Source organism: Oncorhynchus nerka, linkage group LG2 (assembly GCF_034236695.1).
Source record: "Oncorhynchus nerka isolate Pitt River linkage group LG2, Oner_Uvic_2.0, whole genome shotgun sequence".
NCBI lineage: Eukaryota > Metazoa > Chordata > Actinopteri > Salmoniformes > Salmonidae > Oncorhynchus > Oncorhynchus nerka.
In genome coordinates this window covers 67,402,941-67,428,082 of record NC_088397.1, presented here as the reverse complement: position 1 = coordinate 67,428,082, position 25,142 = coordinate 67,402,941, and the positions used below count along the sequence as shown (strand labels likewise).

The 25,142-nt window shown below is 56.8% G+C and overlaps 1 protein-coding gene across 1 annotated transcript in view; it reads left to right on the top strand.

Moving 5' to 3' along the window:
* LOC115131492 (SLIT-ROBO Rho GTPase-activating protein 3) overlaps positions 1–25,142 on the top strand; it is a 173,493-nt gene that overhangs the window by 130,097 nt on the left and 18,254 nt on the right. Inside the window, exon 19 of the mRNA XM_065001757.1 lies at positions 1,491–1,671. Coding sequence (XP_064857829.1) covers positions 1,491–1,671 — 181 coding nt within the window. The remainder of the gene's footprint in view (positions 1–1,490; positions 1,672–25,142) is intronic.

The window sequence follows — 25,142 nt, the reverse complement described above, 5'->3', positions numbered from 1 at the left end:
GGATGTCACCAAGGTTACGCGTGTCCCAAGTCATCAGGCTCTTTGTTTGATTGATATCAGCCTGGCCCCAGTGTGTGTGTGTTTGTGTGATTGATATCAGCCTGGCCCCAGGGTGTGTGCGATTGATATCAGCCTGGCCCCAGGGTGTGTGTGTTTGTGTGATTGATATCAGCCTGGCCCCAGTGTGTGTGTGTTTGTGTGATTGATATCAGCCTGGCCCCAGGGTGTGTGTGTTTGTGTGATTGATATCAGCCTGGCCCCAGGGTGTGTGTGTTTGTGTGATTGATATCAGCCTGGCCTCAGGGTGTGTGTGTTTGTGTGATTGATATCAGCCTGGCCCCAGGGTGTGTGTGTTTGTGTGATTGATATCACTCTGGCCCCAGGGTTTGAGTGTTTGTGTGATTGATATCAGCCTGGCCCCAGTGTGTGTGTGTTTGTGTGATTGATATCAGCCTGGCCCCAGGGTGTGTGTGTTTGTGTGATTGATATCAGCCCGGACCCAGGGTGTGTGTGTTTGTGTGATTGATATCAGCCTGGCCCCAGGGTGTGTGTGTTTGTGTGAGAGACAGGTCCTCTAATGTTCTCTGGTCCAGGGTTAAATGGTGACTGGTGTTTGCTTACAGACAAATAGAGCCTGTGCCTTTGTGCGTCTGTTCTCTCAGGAGGCTGTCTATAGCATGAACATTGTTTCTTCTGGATATTGGTGTGTGAGTAGTTTGTTGTGTTGGGACCCATAATGTCATTAAAGGACCAAGTCATTGGATTGAATGTGTTGTCAACCAGTTTACTAGCTGTTGGGATAGTAGTGTTCCCGGATCAGACTACAGTGTTAGTTAATTGGTACTCAATGACCGCTGCTCTTCAACTCACAACAATGCTTGGAATCGAAGTGTATCACTCAAACAGTAACCATCCTCTCTATTAGAGAATAGAGTTTATATCGTAATGCTGCCTCTCATTTTCTTTTTCTTCAACCCAGACATTTCCTATTTTCCCTCTTGCTCTTTGTCTCTTGGAGACTCTTGTGTCTGATTTGAGGGTCTGAAGTACAAACCCACCATTAAATAGAGTCCCACTGTCCTCTAGGCTATTATCGGCCCTCACAGGCTCTTAGGCTCTTTGCAATCACAACTCTGTCTGGAGAAGTAGTGTAGTGTACTCTACAGTTCTCTGGACTTAAGCCCAGACCAGAGGCCAAAGGCCATTGTCTGAGAACATGAAGACATGCTCTCATTGTTTAGGTCTTAGTAGTTAGAGCAAGGGGCTCCTTATTTATCTTAATGAACTCAGTGAAGCAGTTGGATTGGGCCACACACACACACACACACACACACACACACACACACACACACACACACACACAGGCCAGGGTAGGGTAGGCTACTCAGTCCACACATCTCAATGGGGTGTGAGTTATGTCATTACATCAGGAAATGAAGGTGGTGCAGGTTGTGACTATGTTTCTCTCCTGCTGTTCTTTATGTCCACAGAGGTGGAGCAGATTGAGGCCATCGCTAAGTTTGACTATGTGGGGCGCACCCCCCGGGAGCTATCCTTTAAGAAGGGAGCGTCACTACTCCTGTATCACCGCGCCTCCGAGGACTGGTGGGAGGGGCGTCACAACGGTGTGGACGGACTGATCCCACACCAGTACATTGTGGTGCAGGACCTGTGAGTAACACCAATTCATAAACATTAAGCTTCAGCGATGGACGAAGAGCAGTCTGACAATAACTCAGGCAGGCAGGCAGGAAACAGTCAGTCTTACAGTGTTTTCCTCAACAAATCTCCCTCTTTAAAGTGATAGAAACCTGAGAGTAATTACACATGGCAGGTGTAGGCACAGATAAATAATTAAAATCATGCATGATGTGTTCGCTCAAAGACACCTCACTGACAAGTGCACCTTAAGTGGTAACACAGTTAAATGTGGATTTGATGTCAGTCATTCAGGCTCAGATGCAGGAGTAAAGATGCCAAAGAGAAGGTCAAAGCAAGGTTTAAGATTTTTTTAAAGTTTATCAACTCTTGAATTAATTAAATACAGCCTCAGATATGAATTTCTATTATAAATGTACAAAATCATTTGAAAGATGAGCCGCGTAGTCTCGAATTATAGTGTGGCTAATCACTGCTGCTGTCTGTTTCATGAATCCATTTGGATGTTGAGTCAACAGTAAGGTAAGAATTTGATATCATATTGCTACTTTCTGTGTCAGGAATACTTTGGAATGATCAAAAGGAGTCAGTGAAGTGGCTCCCCCATCTGTCTGGATCAGATAAACTGACTGCAGACTGAAAACCAGAGCCCCCTGTAAATATGGACCAATTAGTTTGAGTAAACGGCACACAGGCGGCAGCGTAGCCTAGTGGTCAGAGTGTAGGGGCGGCAGCGTAGCCTAGTGGTTAGAGTGTAGGGGCGGCAGCGTAGCCTAGTGGTTAGAGTGTAGGGGCGGCAGCGTAGCCTAGTGGTTAGAGTGTAGGGGCGGCAGCGTAGCCTAGTGGTTAGAGTGTAGGGGCGGCAGGTAGCCTAGTGGTTAGAGTGTAGGGCGGCAGCGTAGCCTAGTGGTTAGAGTGTAGGGCGGCAGCGTAGCCTAGTGGTCAGAGTGTAGGGCGGCAGCGTAGCCTAGTGGTTAGAGTGTAGGGCGGCAGCGTAGCCTAGTGGTTAGAGTGTAGGGGCGACAGCGTAGACTAGTGGTTAGAGTGTAGGGGCGGCAGCGTAGCCTAGTGGTTAGAGTGTAGGGGCGGCAGCGTAGCCTAGTGGTTAGAGTGTAGGGGCGGCAGCGTAGCCTAGTGGTTAGAGTGTAGGGGCGACAGCGTAGCCTAGTGGTTAGAGTGTAGGGGCGGCAGCGTAGCCTAGTGGTTAGAGTGTATGGGCGGCAGCGTAGCCTAGTGGTTAGAGTGTAGGGGCGACAGCGTAGCCTAGTGGTTAGCAGCGTAGCCTAGTGGTTAGAGTGTAGGGGCGACAGCGTAGCCTAGTGGTTAGAGTGTAGGGGCGGCAGCGTAGCCTAGTGGTTAGAGTGTAGGGGCGGCAGCGTAGCCTAGTGGTTAGAGTGTAGGGGCGGCAGGTAGCCTAGTGGTTAGAGTGTAGGGGCGGCAGCGTAGCCTAGTGGTTAGAGTGTAGGGGCGGCAGCGTAGCCTAGTGGTCAGAGTGTAGGGGCGGGAGCGTAGCCTAGTGGTTAGAGTGTAGGGGCGGCAGCGTAGCCTAGTGGTTAGAGTGTAGGGGCGACAGCGTAGCCTAGTGGTTAGAGTGTAGGGGCGGCAGCGTAGCCTAGTGGTTAGAGTGTAGGGGCGGCAGCGTAGCCTAGTGGTTAGAGTGTAGGGGCGGCAGCGTAGCCTAGTGGTTAGAGTGTAGGGGCGGCAGCGTAGCCTAGTGGTTAGAGTGTAGGGGTGACAGCGTAGCCTAGTGGTTAGAGTGTAGGGGCGGCAGCGTAGCCTAGTGGTTAGAGTGTATGGGCGGCAGCGTAGCCTAGTGGTTAGAGTGTAGGGGCGACAGCGTAGCCTAGTGGTTAGCAGCGTAGCCTAGTGGTTAGAGTGTAGGCGCGACAGCGTAGCCTAGTGGTTAGAGTGTAGGGGCGGCAGCGTAGCCTAGTGGTTAGAGTGTAGGGGCGGCAGCGTAGCCTAGTGGTTAGAGTGTAGGGGCGGCAGGTAGCCTAGTGGTTAGAGTGTAGGGGCGGCAGGGTAGCCTAGTGGTTAGAGTGTAGGGGCGGCAGCGTAGCCTAGTGGTTAGAGTGTAGGGGCGGCAGCGTAGCCTAGTGGTTAGAGTGTAGGGGCGGCAGCGTAGCCTAGTGGTTAGAGTGTAGGGGCGGCAGCGTAGCCTAGTGGTTAGAGTGTAGGGCGGCAGCGTAGCCTAGTGGTTAGAGTGTAGGGGCGGCAGCGTAGCCTAGTGGTTAGAGTGTAGGGGCGGCAGCGTAGCCTAGTGGTTAGAGTGTAGGGGCGGCAGCGTAGCCTAGTGGTTAGAGTGTAGGGGCGGCAGCGTAGCCTAGTGGTCAGAGTGTAGGGGCGGCAGCGTAGCCTAGTGGTTAGAGTGTAGGGGCGGCAGCGTAGCCTAGTGGTTAGAGTGTAGGGGCGGCAGCGTAGCCTAGTGGTTAGAGTGTAGGGGCTGCAGCGTAGCCTAGTGGTTAGAGTGTAGGGTGGCAGCGTAGCCTAGTGGTTAGAGTGTAGGGCGGCAGCGTAGCCTAGTGGTTAGAGTGTAGGGCGGCAGCGTAGCCTGGTGGTTAGAGTGTAGGGCGGCAGGTAGCCTAGTGGTTAGAGTGTAGGGGCGGCAGCGTAGCCTAGTGGTTAGAGTGTAGGGGCGGCAGCGTAGCCTAGTGGTTAGAGTGTAGGGGTGGCAGGTAGCCTAGTGGTTAGAGTGTAGGGGCGGCAGCGTAGCCTAGTGGTTAGAGTGTAGGGGCGGCAGGTAGCCTAGTGGTTAGAGTGTAGGGCGGCAGCGTAGCCTAGTGGTTAGAGTGTAGGGGCGGCAGCGTAGCCTAGTGGTTAGAGTGTAGGGCGGCAGCGTAGCCTAGTGGTTAGAGTGTAGGGCGGCAGCGTAGCCTAGTGGTTAGAGTGTAGGGGCGGCAGGTAGCCTAGTGGTTAGAGTGTAGGGGCGGCAGCGTAGCCTAGTGGTTAGAGTGTAGGGGCGGCAGCGTAGCCTAGTGGTTAGAGTGTAGGGGCGGCAGCGTAGCCTAGTGGTTAGAGTGTAGGGGCGGCAGCGTAGCCTAGTGGTTAGAGTGTAGGGGCGGCAGGTAGCCTAGTGGTTAGAGTGTAGGGGCGGCAGCGTAGCCTAGTGGTTAGAGTGTAGGGCGGCAGCGTAGCCTAGTGGTTAGAGTGTAGGGGCGGCAGCGTAGCCTAGTGGTTAGAGTGTAGGGGCGGCAGCGTAGCCTAGTGGTTAGAGTGTAGGGCGGCAGCGTAGCCTAGTGGTTAGAGTGTGGGGCGGCAGGTAGCCTAGTGGTTAGAGTGTAGGGGCGGCAGCGTAGCCTAGTGGTTAGAGTGTAGGGCGGCAGCGTAGCCTAGTGGTTAGAGTGTAGGGGCGGCAGCGTAGCCTAGTGGTTAGAGTGTAGGGCGGCAGCGTAGCCTAGTGGTTAGAGTGTAGGGGCGGCAGGTAGCCTAGTGGTTAGAGTGTAGGGCGGCAGCGTAGCCTAGTGGTTAGAGTGTAGGGGCGGCAGCGTAGCCTAGTGGTTAGAGTGTAGGGGCGGCAGCGTAGCCTAGTGGTTAGAGTGTAGGGGCGGCAGGTAGCCTAGTGGTTAGAGTGTAGGGGCGGCAGCGTAGCCTAGTGGTTAGAGTGTAGGGGCGGCAGCGTAGCCTAGTGGTTAGAGTGTAGGGGCGGCAGCGTAGCCTAGTGGTTAGAGTGTAGGGGGCGGCAGCGTAGCCTAGTGGTTAGAGTGTAGGGGCGGCAGCGTAGCCTAGTGGTTAGAGTGTAGGGGTGACAGCGTAGCCTAGTGGTTAGAGTGTAGGGGCGGCAGCGTAGCCTAGTGGTTAGAGTGTATGGGCGGCAGCGTAGCCTAGTGGTTAGAGTGTAGGGGCGGCAGCGTAGCCTAGTGGTTAGAGTGTAGGGCGACAGCGTAGCCTAGTGGTTAGTGTAGGGGCAGCGTAGCCTAGTGGTTAGAGTGTAGGGCGGCAGCGTAGCCTAGTGGTTAGAATGTAGGGGCGGCAGCGTAGCCTAGTGGTTAGAGTGTAGGGTGGCAGCGTAGCCTAGTGGTTAGAGTGTAGGGGCGGCAGCGTAGCCTAGTGGTTAGAGTGTAGGGCGTAGCCTAGTGGTTAGAGTGTAGGGGCAGCGTAGCCTAGTGGTTAGAATGTAGGGGCGGCAGCGTAGCCTAGTGGTTAGAGTGTAGGGGGCGGCAGCGTAGCCTAGTGGTTAGAGTGTAGGGGCGGCAGCGTAGCCTAGTGGTTAGCGTGTAGAGGCCTAGTGGTTAGAGTGTAGGGCGGCAGCGTAGCCTAGTGGTTAGAGTGTAGGGCGGCAGCGTAGCCTAGTGGTTAGAGTGTAGGGCGGCAGCGTAGCCTAGTGGTTAGAGTGTAGGGCGGCAGCGTAGCCTAGTGGTTAGAGTGTAGGGGCGGCAGCGTAGCCTAGTGGTTAGAGTGTAGGGGCGGCAGCGTAGCCTAGTGGTTAGAGTGTAGGGGCGGCAGCGTAGCCTAGTGGTTAGAGTGTAGGGGCGGCAGCGTAGCCTAGTGGTTAGAGTGTAGGGTGGCAGGTAGCCTAGTGGTTAGAGTGTAGGGGCGGCAGGTAGCCTAGTGGTTAGAGTGTAGGGGCGGCAGCGTAGCCTAGTGGTTAGAGTGTAGGGGCGGCAGCGTAGCCTAGTGGTTAGAGTGTAGGGGCGGCAGCGTAGCCTAGTGGTTAGAGTGTAGGGCGGCAGCGTAGCCTAGTGGTTAGAGTGTAGGGCGGCAGCGTAGCCTAGTGGTTAGAGTGTAGGGGCGGCAGCGTAGCCTAGTGGTTAGAGTGTAGGGGCGGCAGCGTAGCCTAGTGGTTAGAGTGTAGGGGCGGCAGGTAGCCTAGTGGTTAGAGTGTAGGGGCGGCAGCGTAGCCTAGTGGTTAGAGTGTAGGGGCGGCAGGTAGCCTAGTGGTTAGAGTGTAGGGGCGGCAGGTAGCCTAGTGGTTAGAGTGTAGGGCGGCAGGTAGCCTAGTGGTTAGAGTGTAGGGTGGCAGGTAGCCTAGTGGTTAGAGTGTAGGGGCGGCAGCGTAGCCTAGTGGTTAGAGTGTAGGGGTGGCAGGTAGCCTAGTGGTTAGAGTGTAGGGCGGCAGGTAGCCTAGTGGTTAGAGTGTAGGGGCGGCAGGTAGCCTAGTGGTTAGAGTGTAGGGTGGCAGGTAGCCTAGTGGTTAGAGTGTAGGGGTGGCAGCGTAGCCTAGTGGTTAGAGTGTAGGGCGGCAGCGTAGCCTAGTGGTTAGAGTGTAGGGGGCGGCAGGTAGCCTAGTGGTTAGAGTGTAGGGGTGGCAGGTAGCCTAGTGGTTAGAGTGTAGGGGCGGCAGCGTAGCCTAGTGGTTAGAGTGTAGGGGCGGCAGGTAGCCTAGTGGTTAGAGTGTAGGGGCGGCAGGTAGCCTAGTGGTTAGAGTGTAGGGGCGGCAGCGTAGCCTAGTGGTTAGAGTGTAGGGGCGGCAGGTAGCCTAGTGGTTAGAGTGTAGGGGCGGCAGGTAGCCTAGTGGTTAGAGTGTAGGGGGCAGGCAGGTAGCCTAGTGGTTAGAGTGTAGGGACGGCAGGTAGCCTAGTGGTTAGAGTGTAGGGGTGGCAGGTAGCCTAGTGGTTAGAGTGTAGGGGCGGCAGCGTAGCCTAGTGGTTAGAGTGTAGGGGCGGCAGGTAGCCTAGTGGTTAGAGTGTAGGGGCGGCAGCGTAGCCTAGTGGTTAGAGTGTAGGGGCGGCAGCGTAGCCTAGTGGTTAGAGTGTAGGGCGGCAGGTAGCCTAGTGGTTAGAGTGTAGGGGCGGCAGCGTAGCCTAGTGGTTAGAGTGTAGGGGCGGCAGCGTAGCCTAGTGGTTAGAGTGTAGGGGCGGCAGCGTAGCCTAGTGGTTAGAGTGTAGGGGCGGCAGGTAGCCTAGTGGTTAGAGTGTAGGGGCGGCAGCGTAGCCTAGTGGTTAGAGTGTAGGGGCGGCAGGTAGCCTAGTGGTTAGAGTGTAGAGGCGGCAGGTAGCCTAGTGGTTAGAGTGTAGGGGCGGCAGGTAGCCTAGTGGTTAGAGTGTAGGGGCGGCAGGTAGCCTAGTGGTTAGAGTGTAGGGCGGCAGGTAGCCTAGTGGTTAGAGTGTAGGGCGGCAGGTAGCCTAGTGGTTAGAGTGTAGGGGCGGCAGCGTAGCCTAGTGGTTAGAGTGTAGGGGCGGCAGCGTAGCCTAGTGGTTAGAGTGTAGGGGGCGGGGTAGCCTAGTGGTTAGAGTGTAGGGGTGGCAGGTAGCCTAGTGGTTAGAGTGTAGGGCGGCAGCGTAGCCTAGTGGTTAGAGTGTAGGGGCGGCAGCGTAGCCTAGTGGTTAGAGTGTAGGGGCGGCAGCGTAGCCTAGTGGTTAGAGTGTAGGGCGGCAGCGTAGCCTAGTGGTTAGAGTGTAGGGGCGGCAGCGTAGCCTAGTGGTTAGAGTGTAGGGCGGCAGGTAGCCTAGTGGTTAGAGTGTAGGGGCGGCAGCGTAGCCTAGTGGTTAGAGTGTAGGGTGGCCTAGTGGTTAGAGTGTAGGGGGCGTAGCCTAGTGGTTAGAGTGTAGGGGCGGCAGCGTAGCCTAGTGGTTAGAGTGTAGGTGGCAGGTAGCCTAGTGGTTAGAGTGTAGGGGTGGCAGGTAGCCTAGTGGTTAGAGTGTAGGGGTGGCAGGTAGCCTAGTGGTTAGAGTGTAGGGTGGCAGGTAGCCTAGTGGTTAGAGTGTAGGGGTGGCAGGTAGCCTAGTGGTTAGAGTGTAGGGCGGCAGCGTAGCCTAGTGGTTAGAGTGTAGGGCGGCAGGTAGCCTAGTGGTTAGAGTGTAGGGTGGCAGGTAGCCTAGTGGTTAGAGTGTAGGGCGGCAGGTAGCCTAGTGGTTAGAGTGTAGGGCGGCAGGTAGCCTAGTGGTTAGAGTGTAGGGTGGCAGGTAGCCTAGTGGTTAGAGTGTAGGGCGGCAGGTAGCCTAGTGGTTAGAGTGTAGGGGGTGGCAGGTAGCCTAGTGGTTAGAGTGTAGGGCGGCAGGTAGCCTAGTGGTTAGAGTGTAGGGGTGGCAGGTAGCCTAGTGGTTAGAGTGTAGGGGCGGCAGGTAGCCTAGTGGTTAGAGTGTAGGGGCGGCAGGTAGCCTAGTGGTTAGAGTGTAGGGGGCGCAGGTAGCCTAGTGGTTAGAGTGTAGGGGCGGCAGGTAGCCTAGTGGTTAGAGTGTAGGGTGGCAGGTAGCCTAGTGGTTAGAGTGTAGGGGCGGCAGGTAGCCTAGTGGTTAGAGTGTAGGGGGCAGCGTAGCCTGGTGGTTAGAGTGTAGGGTGGCAGGTAGCCTAGTGGTTAGAGTGTAGGGGCGGCAGGTAGCCTAGTGGTTAGAGTGTAGGGGCGGCAGCGTAGCCTAGTGGTTAGAGTGTAGGGCGGCAGGTAGCCTAGTGGTTAGAGTGTAGGGGCGGCAGCGTAGCCTAGTGGTTAGAGTGTAGGGGTGGCAGGTAGCCTAGTGGTTAGAGTGTAGGGGCGGCAGGTAGCCTGGTGGTTAGAGTGTAGGGGCGGCAGGTAGCCTAGTGGTTAGAGTGTAGGGGCGGCAGGTAGCCTAGTGGTTAGAGTGTAGGGCGGCAGGTAGCCTAGTGGTTAGAGTGTAGGGGTGGCAGGTAGCCTAGTGGTTAGAGTGTAGGGTGGCAGGTAGCCTAGTGGTTAGAGTGTAGGGGTGGCAGCGTAGCCTAGTGGTTAGAGTGTAGGGCGGCAGGTAGCCTAGTGGTTAGAGTGTAGGGGCGGCAGGTAGCCTAGTGGTTAGAGTGTAGGGGTGGCAGGTAGCCTAGTGGTTAGAGTGTAGGGGTGGCAGGTAGCCTAGTGGTTAGAGTGTAGGGGCGGCAGGTAGCCTAGTGGTTAGAGTGTAGGGCGGCAGGTAGCCTAGTGGTTAGAGTGTAGGGCGGCAGCGTAGCCTAGTGGTTGTAGGGGCGAGCCTGTGGTTAGAGTGTGGGGGCGGCAGGTAGCCTAGTGGTTAGAGTGTAGAGGGCGGCAGGTAGCCTAGTGGTTAGAGTGTAGGGGGCGGCAGGTAGCCTAGTGGTTAGAGTGTAGGGGTGGCAGGTAGCCTAGTGGTTAGAGTGTAGGGGCGGCAGGTAGCCTAGTGGTTAGAGTGTAGGGGGCAGCAGTAGCCTAGTGGTTAGAGTGTAGGGCGGCAGGTAGCCTAGTGGTTAGAGTGTAGGGTGGCAGGTAGCCTAGTGGTTAGAGTGTAGGGGCGGCAGGTAGCCTAGTGGTTAGAGTGTAGGGCGGCAGGTAGCCTAGTGGTTAGAGTGTAGGGTGGCAGGTAGCCTAGTGGTTAGAGTGTAGGGGCGGCAGGTAGCCTAGTGGTTAGAGTGTAGGGGTGGCAGGTAGCCTAGTGGTTAGAGTGTAGGGCGGCAGGTAGCCTAGTGGTTAGAGTGTGGGGGTGGCAGGTAGCCTAGTGGTTAGAGTGTAGGGTGGCAGGTAGCCTAGTGGTTAGAGTGTAGGGGCGGCAGGTAGCCTAGTGGTTAGAGTGTAGGGCGGCGGCAGGTAGCCTAGTGGTTAGAGTGTAGGGGCGGCAGGTAGCCTAGTGGTTAGAGTGTAGGGGGCGGCAGGTAGCCTAGTGGTTAGAGTGTAGGGGCGGCAGGTAGCCTAGTGGTTAGAGTGTAGGGCGGCAGGTAGCCTAGTGGTTAGAGTGTAGGGTGGCAGGTAGCCTAGTGGTTAGAGTGTAGGGTGGCAGGTAGCCTAGTGGTTAGAGTGTAGGGCGGCAGGTAGCCTAGTGGTTAGAGTGTAGGGGCGGCAGGTAGCCTAGTGGTTAGAGTGTAGGGGCGGCAGGTAGCCTAGTGGTTAGAGTGTAGGGTGGCAGGTAGCCTAGTGGTTAGAGTGTAGGGCGGCAGGTAGCCTAGTGGTTAGAGTGTAGGGCGGCAGGTAGCCTAGTGGTTAGAGTGTAGGGCGGCAGGTAGCCTAGTGGTTAGAGTGTAGGGCGGCAGGTAGCCTAGTGGTTAGAGTGTAGAGGTGGCAGGTAGCCTAGTGGTTAGAGTGTAGGGCGGCAGGTAGCCTAGTGGTTAGAGTGTAGGGGCGGCAGGTAGCCTAGTGGTTAGAGTGTAGGGCGGCAGGTAGCCTAGTGGTTAGAGTGTAGGGGCGGCAGGTAGCCTAGTGGTTAGAGTGTAGGGGCGGCAGGTAGCCTAGTGGTTAGAGTGTAGGGGCGGCAGGTAGCCTAGTGGTTAGAGTGTAGGGGCGGCAGGTAGCCTAGTGGTTAGAGTGTAGGGCGGCAGGTAGCCTAGTGGTTAGAGTGTAGGGGCGGCAGGTAGCCTAGTGGTTAGAGTGTAGGGGTGGCAGGTAGCCTGGTGGTTAGAGTGTAGGGTGGCGGCAGGTAGCCTAGTGGTTAGAGTGTAGGGTGGCAGGTAGCCTGGTGGTTAGAGTGTAGGGGTGGCAGGTAGCCTAGTGGTTAGAGTGTAGGGCGGCAGGTAGCCTAGTGGTTAGAGTGTAGGGGCGGCAGGTAGCCTAGTGGTTAGAGTGTAGGGGCGGCAGGTAGCCTAGTGGTTAGAGTGTAGGGTGGCAGGTAGCCTAGTGGTTAGAGTGTAGGGGTGGCAGGTAGCCTAGTGGTTAGAGTGTAGGGTGGCAGGTAGCCTAGTGGTTAGAGTGTAGAGGCGGCAGCGTAGCCTAGTGGTTAGAGTGTAGGGTGGCAGGTAGCCTAGTGGTTAGAGTGTAGGGGTGGCAGGTAGCCTAGTGGTTAGAGTGTAGGGCGGCAGGTAGCCTAGTGGTTAGAGTGTAGGGGCGGCAGGTAGCCTAGTGGTTAGAGTGTAGGGCGGCAGGTAGCCTAGTGGTTAGAGTGTAGGGGCGGCAGGTAGCCTAGTGGTTAGAGTGTAGGGGTGCAGGTAGCCTAGTGGTTAGAGTGTAGGGGTGGCAGGTAGCCTAGTGGTTAGAGTGTAGGGTGGCAGGTAGCCTAGTGGTTAGAGTGTAGGGCGGCAGGTAGCCTAGTGGTTAGAGTGTAGGGGCGGCAGGTAGCCTAGTGGTTAGAGTGTAGAGGCGGCAGGTAGCCTAGTGGTTAGAGTGTAGGGGTGGCAGGTAGCCTAGTGGTTAGAGTGTAGGGTGGCAGGTAGCCTAGTGGTTAGAGTGTAGGGCGGCAGGTAGCCTAGTGGTTAGAGTGTAGGGCGGCAGGTAGCCTAGTGGTTAGAGTGTAGGGGTGGCAGGTAGCCTAGTGGTTAGAGTGTAGGGGTGGCAGCGTAGCCTAGTGGTTAGTGTAGGGGCGGCAGTGGTTAGAGTGTAGGGTGGCAGGTAGCCTAGTGGTTAGAGTGTAGGGCGGCAGGTAGCCTAGTGGTTAGAGTGTAGGGGTGGCAGGTAGCCTAGTGGTTAGAGTGTAGGGGTGGCAGGTAGCCTAGTGGTTAGAGTGTAGGGGTGGCAGGTAGCCTAGTGGTTAGTGTGTAGGGCGGCAGGTAGCCTAGTGGTTAGAGTGTAGGGGCGGCAGGTAGCCTAGTGGTTAGAGTGTAGGGGCGGCAGGTAGCCTAGTGGTTAGAGTGTAGGGGCGGCAGGTAGCCTAGTGGTTAGAGTGTAGGGGTGGCAGGTAGCCTAGTGGTTAGAGTGTAGAGGCGGCAGGTAGCCTAGTGGTTAGAGTGTAGGGGTGGCAGGTAGCCTAGTGGTTAGAGTGTAGAGGCGGCAGGTAGCCTAGTGGTTAGAGTGTAGGGGTGGCAGGTAGCCTAGTGGTTAGAGTGTAGGGGTGGCAGGTAGCCTAGTGGTTAGAGTGTAGGGTGGCAGGTAGCCTAGTGGTTAGAGTGTAGGGCGGCAGGTAGCCTAGTGGTTAGAGTGTAGGGGCGGCAGGTAGCCTAGTGGTTAGAGTGTAGGGGCGGCAGGTAGCCTAGTGGTTAGAGTGTAGGGGGCAGGGTAGCCTAGTGGTTAGAGTGTAGGGGCGGCAGGTAGCCTAGTGGTTAGAGTGTAGGGCGGCAGGTAGCCTAGTGGTTAGAGTGTAGGGGCGGCAGGTAGCCTAGTGGTTAGAGTGTAGGGCGGCAGGTAGCCTAGTGGTTAGAGTGTAGGGCGGCAGGTAGCCTAGTGGTTAGAGTGTAGGGGCGGCAGGTAGCCTAGTGGTTAGAGTGTAGGGTGGCAGGTAGCCTAGTGGTTAGAGTGTAGGGGGCAGGTAGCCTAGTGGTTAGAGTGTAGAGGCGGCAGGTAGCCTAGTGGTTAGAGTGTAGAGGCGGCAGGTAGCCTAGTGGTTAGAGTGTAGGGGCGGCAGGTAGCCTAGTGGTTAGAGTGTAGGGCGGCAGGTAGCCTAGTGGTTAGAGTGTAGGGGCGGCAGCGTAGCCTAGTGGTTAGAGTGTAGGGGTGGCAGGTAGCCTAGTGGTTAGAGTGTAGGGTGGCAGGTAGCCTAGTGGTTAGAGTGTAGGGCGGCAGGTAGCCTAGTGGTTAGAGTGTAGGGCGGCAGGTAGCCTAGTGGTTAGAGTGTAGGGGCGGCAGGTAGCCTAGTGGTTAGAGTGTAGGGCGGCAGGTAGCCTAGTGGTTAGAGTGTAGGGTGGCAGGTAGCCTAGTGGTTAGAGTGTAGGGCGGCAGGTAGCCTAGTGGTTAGAGTGTAGGGCGGCAGGTAGCCTAGTGGTTAGAGTGTAGGGGGCGGCAGGTAGCCTAGTGGTTAGAGTGTAGGGGCGGCAGCGTAGCCTAGTGGTTAGAGTGTAGGGGCGGCAGGTAGCCTAGTGGTTAGAGTGTAGGGGTGGCAGGTAGCCTAGTGGTTAGAGTGTAGGGCGGCAGGTAGCCTAGTGGTTAGAGTGTAGGGGGCAGGTAGCCTAGTGGTTAGAGTGTAGGGGCGGCAGGTAGCCTAGTGGTTAGAGTGTAGAGGGCGGCAGGTAGCCTAGTGGTTAGAGTGTAGGGGCGGCAGGTAGCCTAGTGGTTAGAGTGTAGGGGCGGCAGGTAGCCTAGTGGTTAGAGTGTAGGGGCGGCAGGTAGCCTAGTGGTTAGAGTGTAGGGGTGGCAGGTAGCCTAGTGGTTAGAGTGTAGGGGTGGCAGGTAGCCTAGTGGTTAGAGTGTAGGGTGGCAGGTAGCCTAGTGGTTAGAGTGTAGGGCGGCAGGTAGCCTAGTGGTTAGAGTGTAGAGGCGGCAGGTAGCCTAGTGGTTAGAGTGTAGGGGCGGCAGGTAGCCTAGTGGTTAGAGTGTAGGGCGGCAGGTAGCCTAGTGGTTAGAGTGTAGGGCGGCAGCGTAGCCTAGTGGTTAGAGTGTAGGGGCGGCAGGTAGCCTAGTGGTTAGAGTGTAGGGGCGGCAGGTAGCCTAGTGGTTAGAGTGTAGGGGCGGCAGGTAGCCTAGTGGTTAGAGTGTAGGGCGGCAGGTAGCCTAGTGGTTAGAGTGTAGGGGTGGCAGGTAGCCTAGTGGTTAGAGTGTAGGGGTGGCAGGTAGCCTAGTGGTTAGAGTGTAGGGGTGGCAGGTAGCCTAGTGGTTAGAGTGTAGGGGTGGCAGGTAGCCTAGTGGTTAGAGTGTAGGGGCGGCAGGTAGCCTAGTGGTTAGAGTGTAGGGGTGGCAGGTAGCCTAGTGGTTAGAGTGTAGGGGCGGCAGGTAGCCTAGTGGTTAGAGTGTAGGGCGGCAGGTAGCCTAGTGGTTAGAGTGTAGAGGGCGGCAGGTAGCCTAGTGGTTAGAGTGTAGGGTGGCAGGTAGCCTAGTGGTTAGAGTGTAGGGGTGGCAGGTAGCCTAGTGGTTAGAGTGTAGGGCGGCAGGTAGCCTAGTGGTTAGAGTGTAGGGGCGGCAGGTAGCCTAGTGGTTAGAGTGTAGGGGTGGCAGGTAGCCTAGTGGTTAGAGTGTAGGGTGGCAGGTAGCCTAGTGGTTAGAGTGTAGGGGGCGGCAGGTAGCCTAGTGGTTAGAGTGTAGGGCGGCAGGTAGCCTAGTGGTTAGAGTGTAGGGGCGGCAGGTAGCCTAGTGGTTAGAGTGTAGGGCGGCAGGTAGCCTAGTGGTTAGAGTGTAGGGGTGGCAGGTAGCCTAGTGGTTAGAGTGTAGGGGTGGCAGGTAGCCTAGTGGTTAGAGTGTAGGGCGGCAGGTAGCCTAGTGGTTAGAGTGTAGGGCGGCAGGTAGCCTAGTGGTTAGAGTGTAGGGGCGGCAGGTAGCCTAGTGGTTAGAGTGTAGGGGTGGCAGGTAGCCTAGTGGTTAGAGTGTAGGGGCGGCAGGTAGCCTAGTGGTTAGAGTGTAGGGGCGGCAGGTAGCCTAGTGGTTAGAGTGTAGGGGTGGCAGGTAGCCTAGTGGTTAGAGTGTAGGGCGGCAGGTAGCCTAGTGGTTAGAGTGTAGGGGCGGCAGGTAGCCTAGTGGTTAGAGTGTAGGGTGGCAGGTAGCCTAGTGGTTAGAGTGTAGGGCGGCAGGTAGCCTGGTGGTTAGAGTGTAGGGGTGGCAGGTAGCCTAGTGGTTAGAGTGTAGGGCGGCAGGTAGCCTAGTGGTTAGAGTGTAGGGGCGGCAGGTAGCCTAGTGGTTAGAGTGTAGGGGCGGCAGGTAGCCTAGTGGTTAGAGTGTAGGGCGGCAGGTAGCCTAGTGGTTAGAGTGTAGGGGCGGCAGGTAGCCTAGTGGTTAGAGTGTAGGGGGCGGCAGGTAGCCTAGTGGTTAGAGTGTAGGGGGCGGCAGGTAGCCTAGTGGTTAGAGTGTAGGGCGGCAGGTAGCCTAGTGGTTAGGTGTAGAGGTGGCAGGTAGCCTAGTGGTTAGAGTGTAGGGCGGCAGGTAGCCTAGTGGTTAGAGTGTAGGGGTGGCAGGTAGCCTAGTGGTTAGAGTGTAGGGCGGCAGGTAGCCTAGTGGTTAGAGTGTGTGTGGCAGGTAGCCTAGTGGTTAGAGTGTAGGGGCGGCAGGTAGCCTAGTGGTTAGAGTGTAGGGCGGCAGGTAGCCTAGTGGTTAGAGTGTAGGGCGGCAGGTAGCCTAGTGGTTAGAGTGTAGGGTGGCAGGTAGCCTAGTGGTTAGAGTGTAGGGGTGGCAGGTAGCCTAGTGGTTAGAGTGTGGGGCGGTGGCAGGTAGCCTAGTGGTTAGAGTGTAGGGGTGGCAGGTAGCCTAGTGGTTAGAGTGTAGGGGCGGCAGGTAGCCTAGTGGTTAGAGTGTAGGGGTGGCAGGTAGCCTAGTGGTTAGAGTGTAGGGGTGGCAGGTAGCCTAGTGGTTAGAGTGTAGGGGGGGCAGGTAGCCTAGTGGTTAGAGTGTAGGGCGGCAGGTAGCCTAGTGGTTAGAGTGTAGGGGTGGCAGGTAGCCTAGTGGTTAGAGTGTAGGGTGGCAGGTAGCCTAGTGGTTAGAGTGTAGGGGGGCAGGTAGCCTAGTGGTTAGAGTGTAGGGGTGGCAGGTAGCCTAGTGGTTAGAGTGTAGGGGCGGCAGGTAGCCTAGTGGTTAGAGTGTAGGGGCGGCAGGTAGCCTAGTGGTTAGAGTGTAGGGGCGGCAGGTAGCCTAGTGGTTAGAGTGTAGGGGCGGCAGGTAGCCTAGTGGTTAGAGTGTAGGGGGCGGCAGGTAGCCTAGTGGTTAGAGTGTAGGGCGGCAGGTAGCCTAGTGGTTAGAGTGTAGGGGGGCGGCAGGTAGCCTAGTGGTTAGAGTGTAGAGGCGGCAGGTAGCCTAGTGGTTAGAGTGTAGGGCGGCAGGTAGCCTAGTGGTTAGAGTGTAGGGCGGCAGCAGGTAGCCTAGTGGTTAGAGTGTAGGGTGGCAGGTAGCCTAGTGGTTAGAGTGTAGAGGTGGCAGGTAGCCTAGTGGTTAGAGTGTAGGGCGGCAGGTAGCCTAGTGGTTAGAGTGTAGGGGCGGCAGGTAGCCTAGTGGTTAGAGTGTAGGGGCGGCAGGTAGCCTAGTGGTTAGAGTGTAGGGTGGCAGGTAGCCTAGTGGTTAGAGTGTAGGGGTGGCAGGTAGCCTAGTGGTTAGAGTGTAGGGCGGCAGGTAGCCTAGTGGTTAGAGTGTAGGGGCGGCAGGTAGCCTAGTGGTTAGAGTGTAGGGCGGCAGGTAGCCTAGTGGTTAGAGTGTAGGGGGGCAGGTAGCCTAGTGGTTAGAGTGTAGGGGTGGCAGGTAGCCTAGTGGTTAGAGTGTAGGGGCGGCAGGTAGCCTAGTGGTTAGAGTGTAGGGGGCGGCAGGTAGCCTAGTGGTTAGAGTGTAGGGGTGGCAGGTAGCCTAGTGGTTAGAGTGTAGGGGCGGCAGGTAGCCTAGTGGTTAGAGTGTAGGGGCGGCAGGTAGCCTAGTGGTTAGAGTGTAGGGCGGCAGGTAGCCTAGTGGTTAGAGTGTAGGGCGGCAGGTAGCCTAGTGGTTAGAGTGTAGGGGCGGCAGGTAGCCTAGTGGTTAGAGTGTAGGGGCGGCAGGTAGCCTAGTGGTTAGAGTGTAGGGCGGCAGGTAGCCTAGTGGTTAGAGTGTAGGGCGGCAGGTAGCCTAGTGGTTAGAGTGTAGGGTGGCAGGTAGCCTAGTGGTTAGAGTGTAGGGCGGCAGGTAGCCTAGTGGTTAGAGTGTAGGGCGGCAGGTAGCCTAGTGGTTAGAGTGTAGGGTGGCAGGTAGCCTAGTGGTTAGAGTGTAGAGGTGGCAGGTAGCCTAGTGGTTAGAGTGTAGGGGCGGCAGGTAGCCTAGTGGTTAGAGTGTAGGGTGGCAGGTAGCCTAGTGGTTAGAGTGTAGGGCGGCAGGTAGCCTAGTGGTTAGAGTGTAGGGTGGCAGGTAGCCTAGTGGTTAGAGTGTAGGGGCGGCAGGTAGCCTAGTGGTTAGAGTGTAGGGGTGGCAGGTAGCCTAGTGGTTAGAGTGTAGGGGCGGCAGGTAGCCTAGTGGTTAGAGTGTAGGGGCGGCAGGTAGCCTAGTGGTTAGAGTGTAGGGGTGGCAGGTAGCCTAGTGGTTAGAGTGTAGGGCGGCAGGTAGCCTAGTGGTTAGAGTGTAGGGTGGCAGGTAGCCTAGTGGTTAGAGTGTAGGGGCGGCAGGTAGCCTAGTGGTTAGAGTGTAGGGTGGCAGGTAGCCTAGTGGTTAGAGTGTAGGGGTGGCAGGTAGCCTAGTGGTTAGAGTGTAGGGGCGGCAGGTAGCCTAGTGGTTAGAGTGTAGGGCGGCAGGTAGCCTAGTGGTTAGAGTGTAGGGCGGCAGGTAGCCTAGTGGTTAGAGTGTAGGGTGGCAGGTAGCCTAGTGGTTAGAGTGTAGGGCGGCAGGTAGCCTAGTGGTTAGAGTGTAGGGGGCGGCAGGTAGCCTAGTGGTTAGAGTGTAGGGGTGGCAGGTAGCCTAGTGGTTAGAGTGTAGGGTGGCAGGTAGCCTAGTGGTTAGAGTGTAGGGGCAGTGGGCAGGTAGCCTAGTGGTTAGAGTGTAGGGTGGCAGGTAGCCTAGTGGTTAGAGTGTAGGGTGGCAGGTAGCCTAGTGGTTAGAGTGTAGGGTGGCGGGGTAGCCTAGTGGTTAGAGTGTAGGGGTGGCAGGTAGCCTAGTGGTTAGAGTGTAGGGGTGGCAGGTAGCCTAGTGGTTAGAGTGTAGGGGCGGCAGGTAGCCTAGTGGTTAGAGTGTAGGGCGGCAGGTAGCCTAGTGGTTAGAGTGTAGGGGCGGCAGGTAGCCTAGTGGTTAGAGTGTAGGGGCGGCAGGTAGCCTAGTGGTTAGAGTGTAGGGGTGGCAGGTAGCCTAGTGGTTAGAGTGTAGGGCGGCAGGTAGCCTAGTGGTTAGAGTGTAGGGTGGCAGGTAGCCTAGTGGTTAGAGTGTAGGGTGGCAGGTAGCCTAGTGGTTAGAGTGTAGGGTGGCAGGTAGCCTAGTGGTTAGAGTGTAGAGGTGGCAGGTAGCCTAGTGGTTAGAGTGTAGGGCGGCAGGTAGCCTAGTGGTTAGAGTGTAGGGTGGCAGGTAGCCTAGTGGTTAGAGTGTAGGGGTGGCAGGTAGCCTAGTGGTTAGAGTGTAGGGGCGGCAGGTAGCCTAGTGGTTAGAGTGTAGGGGCGGCAGGTAGCCTAGTGGTTAGAGTGTAGGGGTGGCAGGTAGCCTAGTGGTTAGAGTGTAGGGGTGGCAGGTAGCCTAGTGGTTAGAGTGTAGGGGTGGCAGGTAGCCTAGTGGTTAGAGTGTAGGGGCGGCAGGTAGCCTAGTGGTTAGAGTGTAGGGGTGGCAGGTAGCCTAGTGGTTAGAGTGTAGGGGCGGCAGGTAGCCTAGTGGTTAGAGTGTAGGGGTGGCAGGTAGCCTAGTGGTTAGAGTGTAGGGTGGCAGGTAGCCTAGTGGTTAGAGTGTAGGGGTGGCAGGTAGCCTAGTGGTTAGAGTGTAGGGGGGCAGGTAGCCTAGTGGTTAGAGTGTAGGGCGGCAGGTAGCCTAGTGGTTAGAGTGTAGGGGCGGCAGGTAGCCTAGTGGTTAGAGTGTAGGGCGGCAGGTAGCCTAGTGGTTAGAGTGTAGGGGTGGCAGGTAGCCTAGTGGTTAGAGTGTAGGGCGGCAGGTAGCCTAGTGGTTAGAGTGTAGGGCGGCAGGTAGCCTAGTGGTTAGAGTGTAGGGTGGCAGGTAGCCTAGTGGTTAGAGTGTAGGGTGGCAGGTAGCCTAGTGGTTAGAGTGTAGGGGTGGCAGGTAGCCTAGTGGTTAGAGTGTAGGGGTGGCAGGGTAGCCTAGTGGTTAGAGTGTAGGGCGGCAGGTAGCCTAGTGGTTAGAGTGTAGGGGTGGCAGGTAGCCTAGTGGTTAGAGTGTAGGGGCGGCAGTGCCTAGTGGTTAGGTGTAGGGTAGCCTAGTGGTTAGAGTGTAGGGCGGCAGGTAGCCTAGTGGTTAGAGTGTAGGGAGGCAGGTAGCCTAGTGGTTAGAGTGTAGGGGCGGCAGGTAGCCTAGTGGTTAGAGTGTAGGGGTGGCAGGTAGCCTAGTGGTTAGAGTGTAGGGTGGCAGGTAGCCTAGTGGTTAGAGTGTAGAGGGGCGGGGTAGCCTAGTGGTTAGAGTGTAGAGGTGGCAGGTAGCCTAGTGGTTAGAGTGTAGGGGTGGCAGGTAGCCTAGTGGTTAGAGTGTAGGGCGGCAGGTAGCCTAGTGGTTAGAGTGTAGGGGTGGCAGGTAGCCTAGTGGTTAGAGTGTAGGGTGGCAGGTAGCCTAGTGGTTAGAGTGTAGGGGCTGCAGGTAGCCTAGTGGTTAGAGTGTAGGGTGGCAGGTAGCCTAGTGGTTAGAGTGTAGGGTGGCAGGTAGCCTAGTGGTTAGAGTGTAGGGGCGTGGCAGGTAGCCTAGTGGTTAGAGTGTAGGGGTGGCAGGTAGCCTAGTGGTTAGAGTGTAGGGGCGGCAGGTAGCCTAGTGGTTAGAGTGTAGGGGTGGCAGGTAGCCTAGTGGTTAGAGTGTAGGGGTGGCAGGTAGCCTAGTGGTTAGAGTGTAGGGTGGCAGGTAGCCTAGTGGTTAGAGTGTAGAGGTGGCAGGTAGCCTAGTGGTTAGAGTGTAGGGGCGGCAGGTAGCCTAGTGGTTAGAGTGTAGGGGCGGCAGGTAGCCTAGTGGTTAGAGTGTAGGGGGCGGCAGGTAGCCTAGTGGTTAGAGTGTAGGGGGGCAGGTAGCCTAGTGGTTAGAGTGTAGGGCGGCAGGTAGCCTAGTGGTTAGAGTGTAGGGGTGGCAGGTAGCCTAGTGGTTAGAGTGTAGGGGCGGCAGGTAGCCTAGTGGTTAGAGTGTAGTAGCCTAGTGGTTAGAGTGTAGGGTGGCAGGTAGCCTAGTGGTTAGAGTGTAGGGGCGGCAGGTAGCCTAGTGGTTAGAGTGTAGGGTGGCAGGTAGCCTAGTGGTTAGAGTGTAGGGCGGCAGGTAGCCTAGTGGTTAGAGTGTAGGGGTGGCAGGTAGCCTAGTGGTTAGAGTGTAGGGGCGGCAGGTAGCCTAGTGGTTAGAGTGTAGGGCGGCAGGTAGCCTAGTGGTTAGAGTGTAGAGGTGGCAGGTAGCCTAGTGGTTAGAGTGTAGGGTGGCAGGTAGCCTAGTGGTTAGAGTGTAGGGGTGGCAGGTAGCCTAGTGGTTAGAGTGTAGGGCGGCAGGTAGCCTAGTGGTTAGAGTGTAGGGGCGGCAGGTAGCCTAGTGGTTAGAGTGTAGGGTGGCAGGTAGCCTAGTGGTTAGAGTGTAGGGTGGGCAGGTAGCCTAGTGGTTAGAGTGTAGGGGTGGCAGGTAGCCTAGTGGTTAGAGTGTAGGGCGGCAGGTAGCCTAGTGGTTAGAGTGTAGGGCGGCAGGTAGCCTAGTGGTTAGAGTGTAGGGTGGCAGGTAGCCTAGTGGTTAGAGTGTAGGGGTGGCAGGTAGCCTAGTGGTTAGAGTGTAGGGCGGCAGGTAGCCTAGTGGTTAGAGTGTAGGGCGGCAGGTAGCCTAGTGGTTAGAGTGTAGGGGCGGCAGGTAGCCTAGTGGTTAGAGTGTAGGGGTGGCAGGTAGCCTAGTGGTTAGAGTGTAGAGGTGGCAGGTAGCCTAGTGGTTAGAGTGTAGGGTGGCAGGTAGCCTAGTGGTTAGAGTGTAGAGGGCGGCAGGTAGCCTAGTGGTTAGAGTGTAGGGTGGCAGGTAGCCTAGTGGTTAGAGTGTAGGGTGGCAGGTAGCCTAGTGGTTAGAGTGTAGGGGTGGCAGGTAGCCTAGTGGTTAGAGTGTAGGGGTGGCAGGTAGCCTAGTGGTTAGAGTGTAGGGCGGCAGGTAGCCTAGTGGTTAGAGTGTAGGGTGGCAGGTAGCCTAGTGGTTAGAGTGTAGGGGCGGCAGGTAGCCTAGTGGTTAGAGTGTAGGGGTGGCAGGTAGCCTAGTGGTTAGAGTGTAGGGGCAGGCAGGTAGCCTAGTGGTTAGAGTGTAGGGCGGCAGGTAGCCTAGTGGTTAGAGTGTAGGGGCGGCAGGTAGCCTAGTGGTTAGAGTGTAGAGGCGGCAGGTAGCCTAGTGGTTAGAGTGTAGGGGCGGCAGGTAGCCTAGTGGTTAGAGTGTAGGGGGGCAGGTAGCCTAGTGGTTAGAGTGTAGGGGTGGCAGGTAGCCTAGTGGTTAGAGTGTAGGGGGGGCAGGTAGCCTAGTGGTTAGAGTGTAGGGGCGGCAGGTAGCCTAGTGGTTAGAGTGTAGGGGTGGCAGGTAGCCTAGTGGTTAGAGTGTAGGGGCGGCAGGTAGCCTAGTGGTTAGAGTGTAGGGGCGGCAGGTAGCCTAGTGGTTAGAGTGTAGGGTGGCAGGTAGCCTAGTGGTTAGAGTGTAGGGTGGCAGGTAGCCTAGTGGTTAGAGTGTAGGGGGCGGCAGGTAGCCTAGTGGTTAGAGTGTAGGGGCGGCAGGTAGCCTAGTGGTTAGAGTGTAGAGGTGGCAGGTAGCCTAGTGGTTAGAGTGTAGAGGTGGCAGGTAGCCTAGTGGTTAGAGTGTAGGGCGGCAGGTAGCCTAGTGGTTAGAGTGTAGGGTGGCAGGTAGCCTAGTGGTTAGAGTGTAGGGGTGGCAGGTAGCCTAGTGGTTAGAGTGTAGGGTGGCAGGTAGCCTAGTGGTTAGAGTGTAGGGGGCAGGGTAGCCTAGTGGTTAGAGTGTAGGGGCGGCAGGTAGCCTAGTGGTTAGAGTGTAGGGTGGCAGGTAGCCTAGTGGTTAGAGTGTAGGGGTGGCAGGTAGCCTAGTGGTTAGAGTGTAGAGGTGGCAGGTAGCCTAGTGGTTAGAGTGTAGGGGGTGGCAGGTAGCCTAGTGGTTAGAGTGTAGGGCGGCAGGTAGCCTAGTGGTTAGAGTGTAGAGGTGGCAGGTAGCCTAGTGGTTAGAGTGTAGGGGCGGCAGGTAGCCTAGTGGTTAGAGTGTGTAGGCGGCAGGTAGCCTAGTGGTTAGAGTGTAGGGGTGGCAGGTAGCCTAGTGGTTAGAGTGTAGGGGTGGCAGGTAGCCTAGTGGTTAGAGTGTAGGGGTGGCAGGTAGCCTAGTGGTTAGAGTGTAGGGGTGGCAGGTAGCCTAGTGGTTAGAGTGTAGGGGCGGCAGGTAGCCTAGTGGTTAGAGTGTAGGGGTGGCAGGTAGCCTAGTGGTTAGAGTGTAGGGGGTGGCAGGTAGCCTAGTGGTTAGAGTGTAGGGGTGGCAGGTAGCCTAGTGGTTAGAGTGTAGGGGTGGCAGGTAGCCTAGTGGTTAGAGTGTAGGGGTGGCAGGTAGCCTAGTGGTTAGAGTGTAGGGCGGCAGGTAGCCTAGTGGTTAGAGTGTAGGGTGGCAGGTAGCCTAGTGGTTAGAGTGTAGGGGGGCAGGTAGCCTAGTGGTTAGAGTGTAGGGGTGGCAGGTAGCCTAGTGGTTAGAGTGTAGGGCGGCAGGTAGCCTAGTGGTTAGAGTGTAGGGGCGGCAGGTAGCCTAGTGGTTAGAGTGTAGGGCGGCAGGTAGCCTAGTGGTTAGAGTGTAGGGTGGCAGGTAGCCTAGTGGTTAGAGTGTAGAGGTGGCAGGTAGCCTAGTGGTTAGAGTGTAGAGGCGGCAGGTAGCCTAGTGGTTAGAGTGTAGGGCGGCAGGTAGCCTAGTGGTTAGAGTGTAGGGGCGGCAGGTAGCCTAGTGGTTAGAGTGTAGGGGGCAGGTAGCCTAGTGGTTAGAGTGTAGGGTGGCAGGTAGCCTAGTGGTTAGAGTGTAGGGGTGGCAGGTAGCCTAGTGGTTAGAGTGTAGAGGTGGCAGGTAGCCTAGTGGTTAGAGTGTAGAGGTGGCAGGTAGCCTAGTGGTTAGAGTGTAGAGGCGGCAGGTAGCCTAGTGGTTAGAGTGTAGGGGTGGCAGGTAGCCTAGTGGTTAGAGTGTAGGGGCGGCAGGTAGCCTGGTGGTTAGAGTGTAGGGGCGGCAGGTAGCCTAGTGGTTAGAGTGTAGGGTGGCAGGTAGCCTAGTGGTTAGAGTGTAGGGGTGGCAGGTAGCCTAGTGGTTAGAGTGTAGAGGTGGCAGGTAGCCTAGTGGTTAGAGTGTAGGGTGGCAGGTAGCCTAGTGGTTAGAGTGTAGGGGCAGGTAGCCTAGTGGTTAGAGTGTAGAGGTGGCAGGTAGCCTAGTGGTTAGAGTGTAGGGGCGGCAGGTAGCCTAGTGGTTAGAGTGTAGGGGCGGCAGGTAGCCTAGTGGTTAGAGTGTAGGGGCGGCAGGTAGCCTAGTGGTTAGAGTGTAGAGGCGGCAGGTAGCCTAGTGGTTAGAGTGTAGGGGCGGCAGGTAGCCTAGTGGTTAGAGTGTAGGGCGGCAGGTAGCCTAGTGGTTAGAGTGTAGGGGCGGCAGGTAGCCTAGTGGTTAGAGTGTAGGGTGGCAGGTAGCCTAGTGGTTAGAGTGTAGGGGCGGCAGGTAGCCTAGTGGTTAGAGTGTAGGGGTGGCAGGTAGCCTAGTGGTTAGAGTGTAGAGGTGGCAGGTAGCCTAGTGGTTAGAGTGTAGGGGTGGCAGGTAGCCTAGTGGTTAGAGTGTAGGGCGGCAGGTAGCCTAGTGGTTAGAGTGTAGGGTGGCAGGTAGCCTAGTGGTTAGAGTGTAGGGCGGCAGGTAGCCTAGTGGTTAGAGTGTAGGGGCGGCAGGTAGCCTAGTGGTTAGAGTGTAGGGGTGGCAGGTAGCCTAGTGGTTAGAGTGTAGGGGCGGCAGGTAGCCTAGTGGTTAGAGTGTAGGGTGGCAGGTAGCCTAGTGGTTAGAGTGTAGGGGTGGCAGGTAGCCTAGTGGTTAGAGTGTAGGGGTGGCAGGTAGCCTAGTGGTTAGAGTGTAGGGGCGGCAGGTAGCCTAGTGGTTAGAGTGTAGGGGCGGCAGGTAGCCTAGTGGTTAGAGTGTAGGGGCAGGTAGCCTAGTGGTTAGAGTGTAGGGGCGGCAGGTAGCCTAGTGGTTAGAGTGTAGAGGCGGCAGGTAGCCTAGTGGTTAGAGTGTAGAGGGCGGCAGGTAGCCTAGTGGTTAGAGTGTAGGGGCGGCAGGTAGCCTAGTGGTTAGAGTGTAGAGGCGGCAGGTAGCCTAGTGGTTAGAGTGTAGGGGCGGCAGGTAGCCTAGTGGTTAGAGTGTAGGGTGGCAGGTAGCCTAGTGGTTAGAGTGTAGGGTGGCAGGTAGCCTAGTGGTTAGAGTGTAGGGCGGCAGGTAGCCTAGTGGTTAGAGTGTAGGGGCGGCAGGTAGCCTAGTGGTTAGAGTGTAGAGGGCGGCAGGTAGCCTAGTGGTTAGAGTGTAGAGGTGGCAGGTAGCCTAGTGGTTAGAGTGTAGGGGCGGCAGGTAGCCTAGTGGTTAGAGTGTAGAGGTGGCAGGTAGCCTAGTGGTTAGAGTGTAGGGCGGCAGGTAGCCTAGTGGTTAGAGTGTAGGGGTGGCAGGTAGCCTAGTGGTTAGAGTGTAGGGCGGCAGGTAGCCTAGTGGTTAGAGTGTAGGGTGGCAGGTAGCCTAGTGGTTAGAGTGTAGGGGTGGCAGGTAGCCTAGTGGTTAGAGTGTAGGGTGGCAGGTAGCCTAGTGGTTAGAGTGTAGGGGCGGCAGGTAGCCTAGTGGTTAGAGTGTAGGGTGGCAGGTAGCCTAGTGGTTAGAGTGTAGGGGTGGCAGGTAGCCTAGTGGTTAGAGTGTAGGGCGGCAGGTAGCCTAGTGGTTAGAGTGTAGGGTGGCAGGTAGCCTAGTGGTTAGAGTGTAGGGGCGGCAGGTAGCCTAGTGGTTAGAGTGTAGGGCGGCAGGTAGCCTAGTGGTTAGAGTGTAGGGGTGGCAGGTAGCCTAGTGGTTAGAGTGTAGGGCGGCAGGTAGCCTAGTGGTTAGAGTGTAGGGTGGCAGGTAGCCTAGTGGTTAGAGTGTAGGGGTGGCAGGTAGCCTAGTGGTTAGAGTGTAGGGGCGGCAGGTAGCCTAGTGGTTAGAGTGTAGGGCGGCAGGTAGCCTAGTGGTTAGAGTGTAGGGTGGCAGGTAGCCTAGTGGTTAGAGTGTA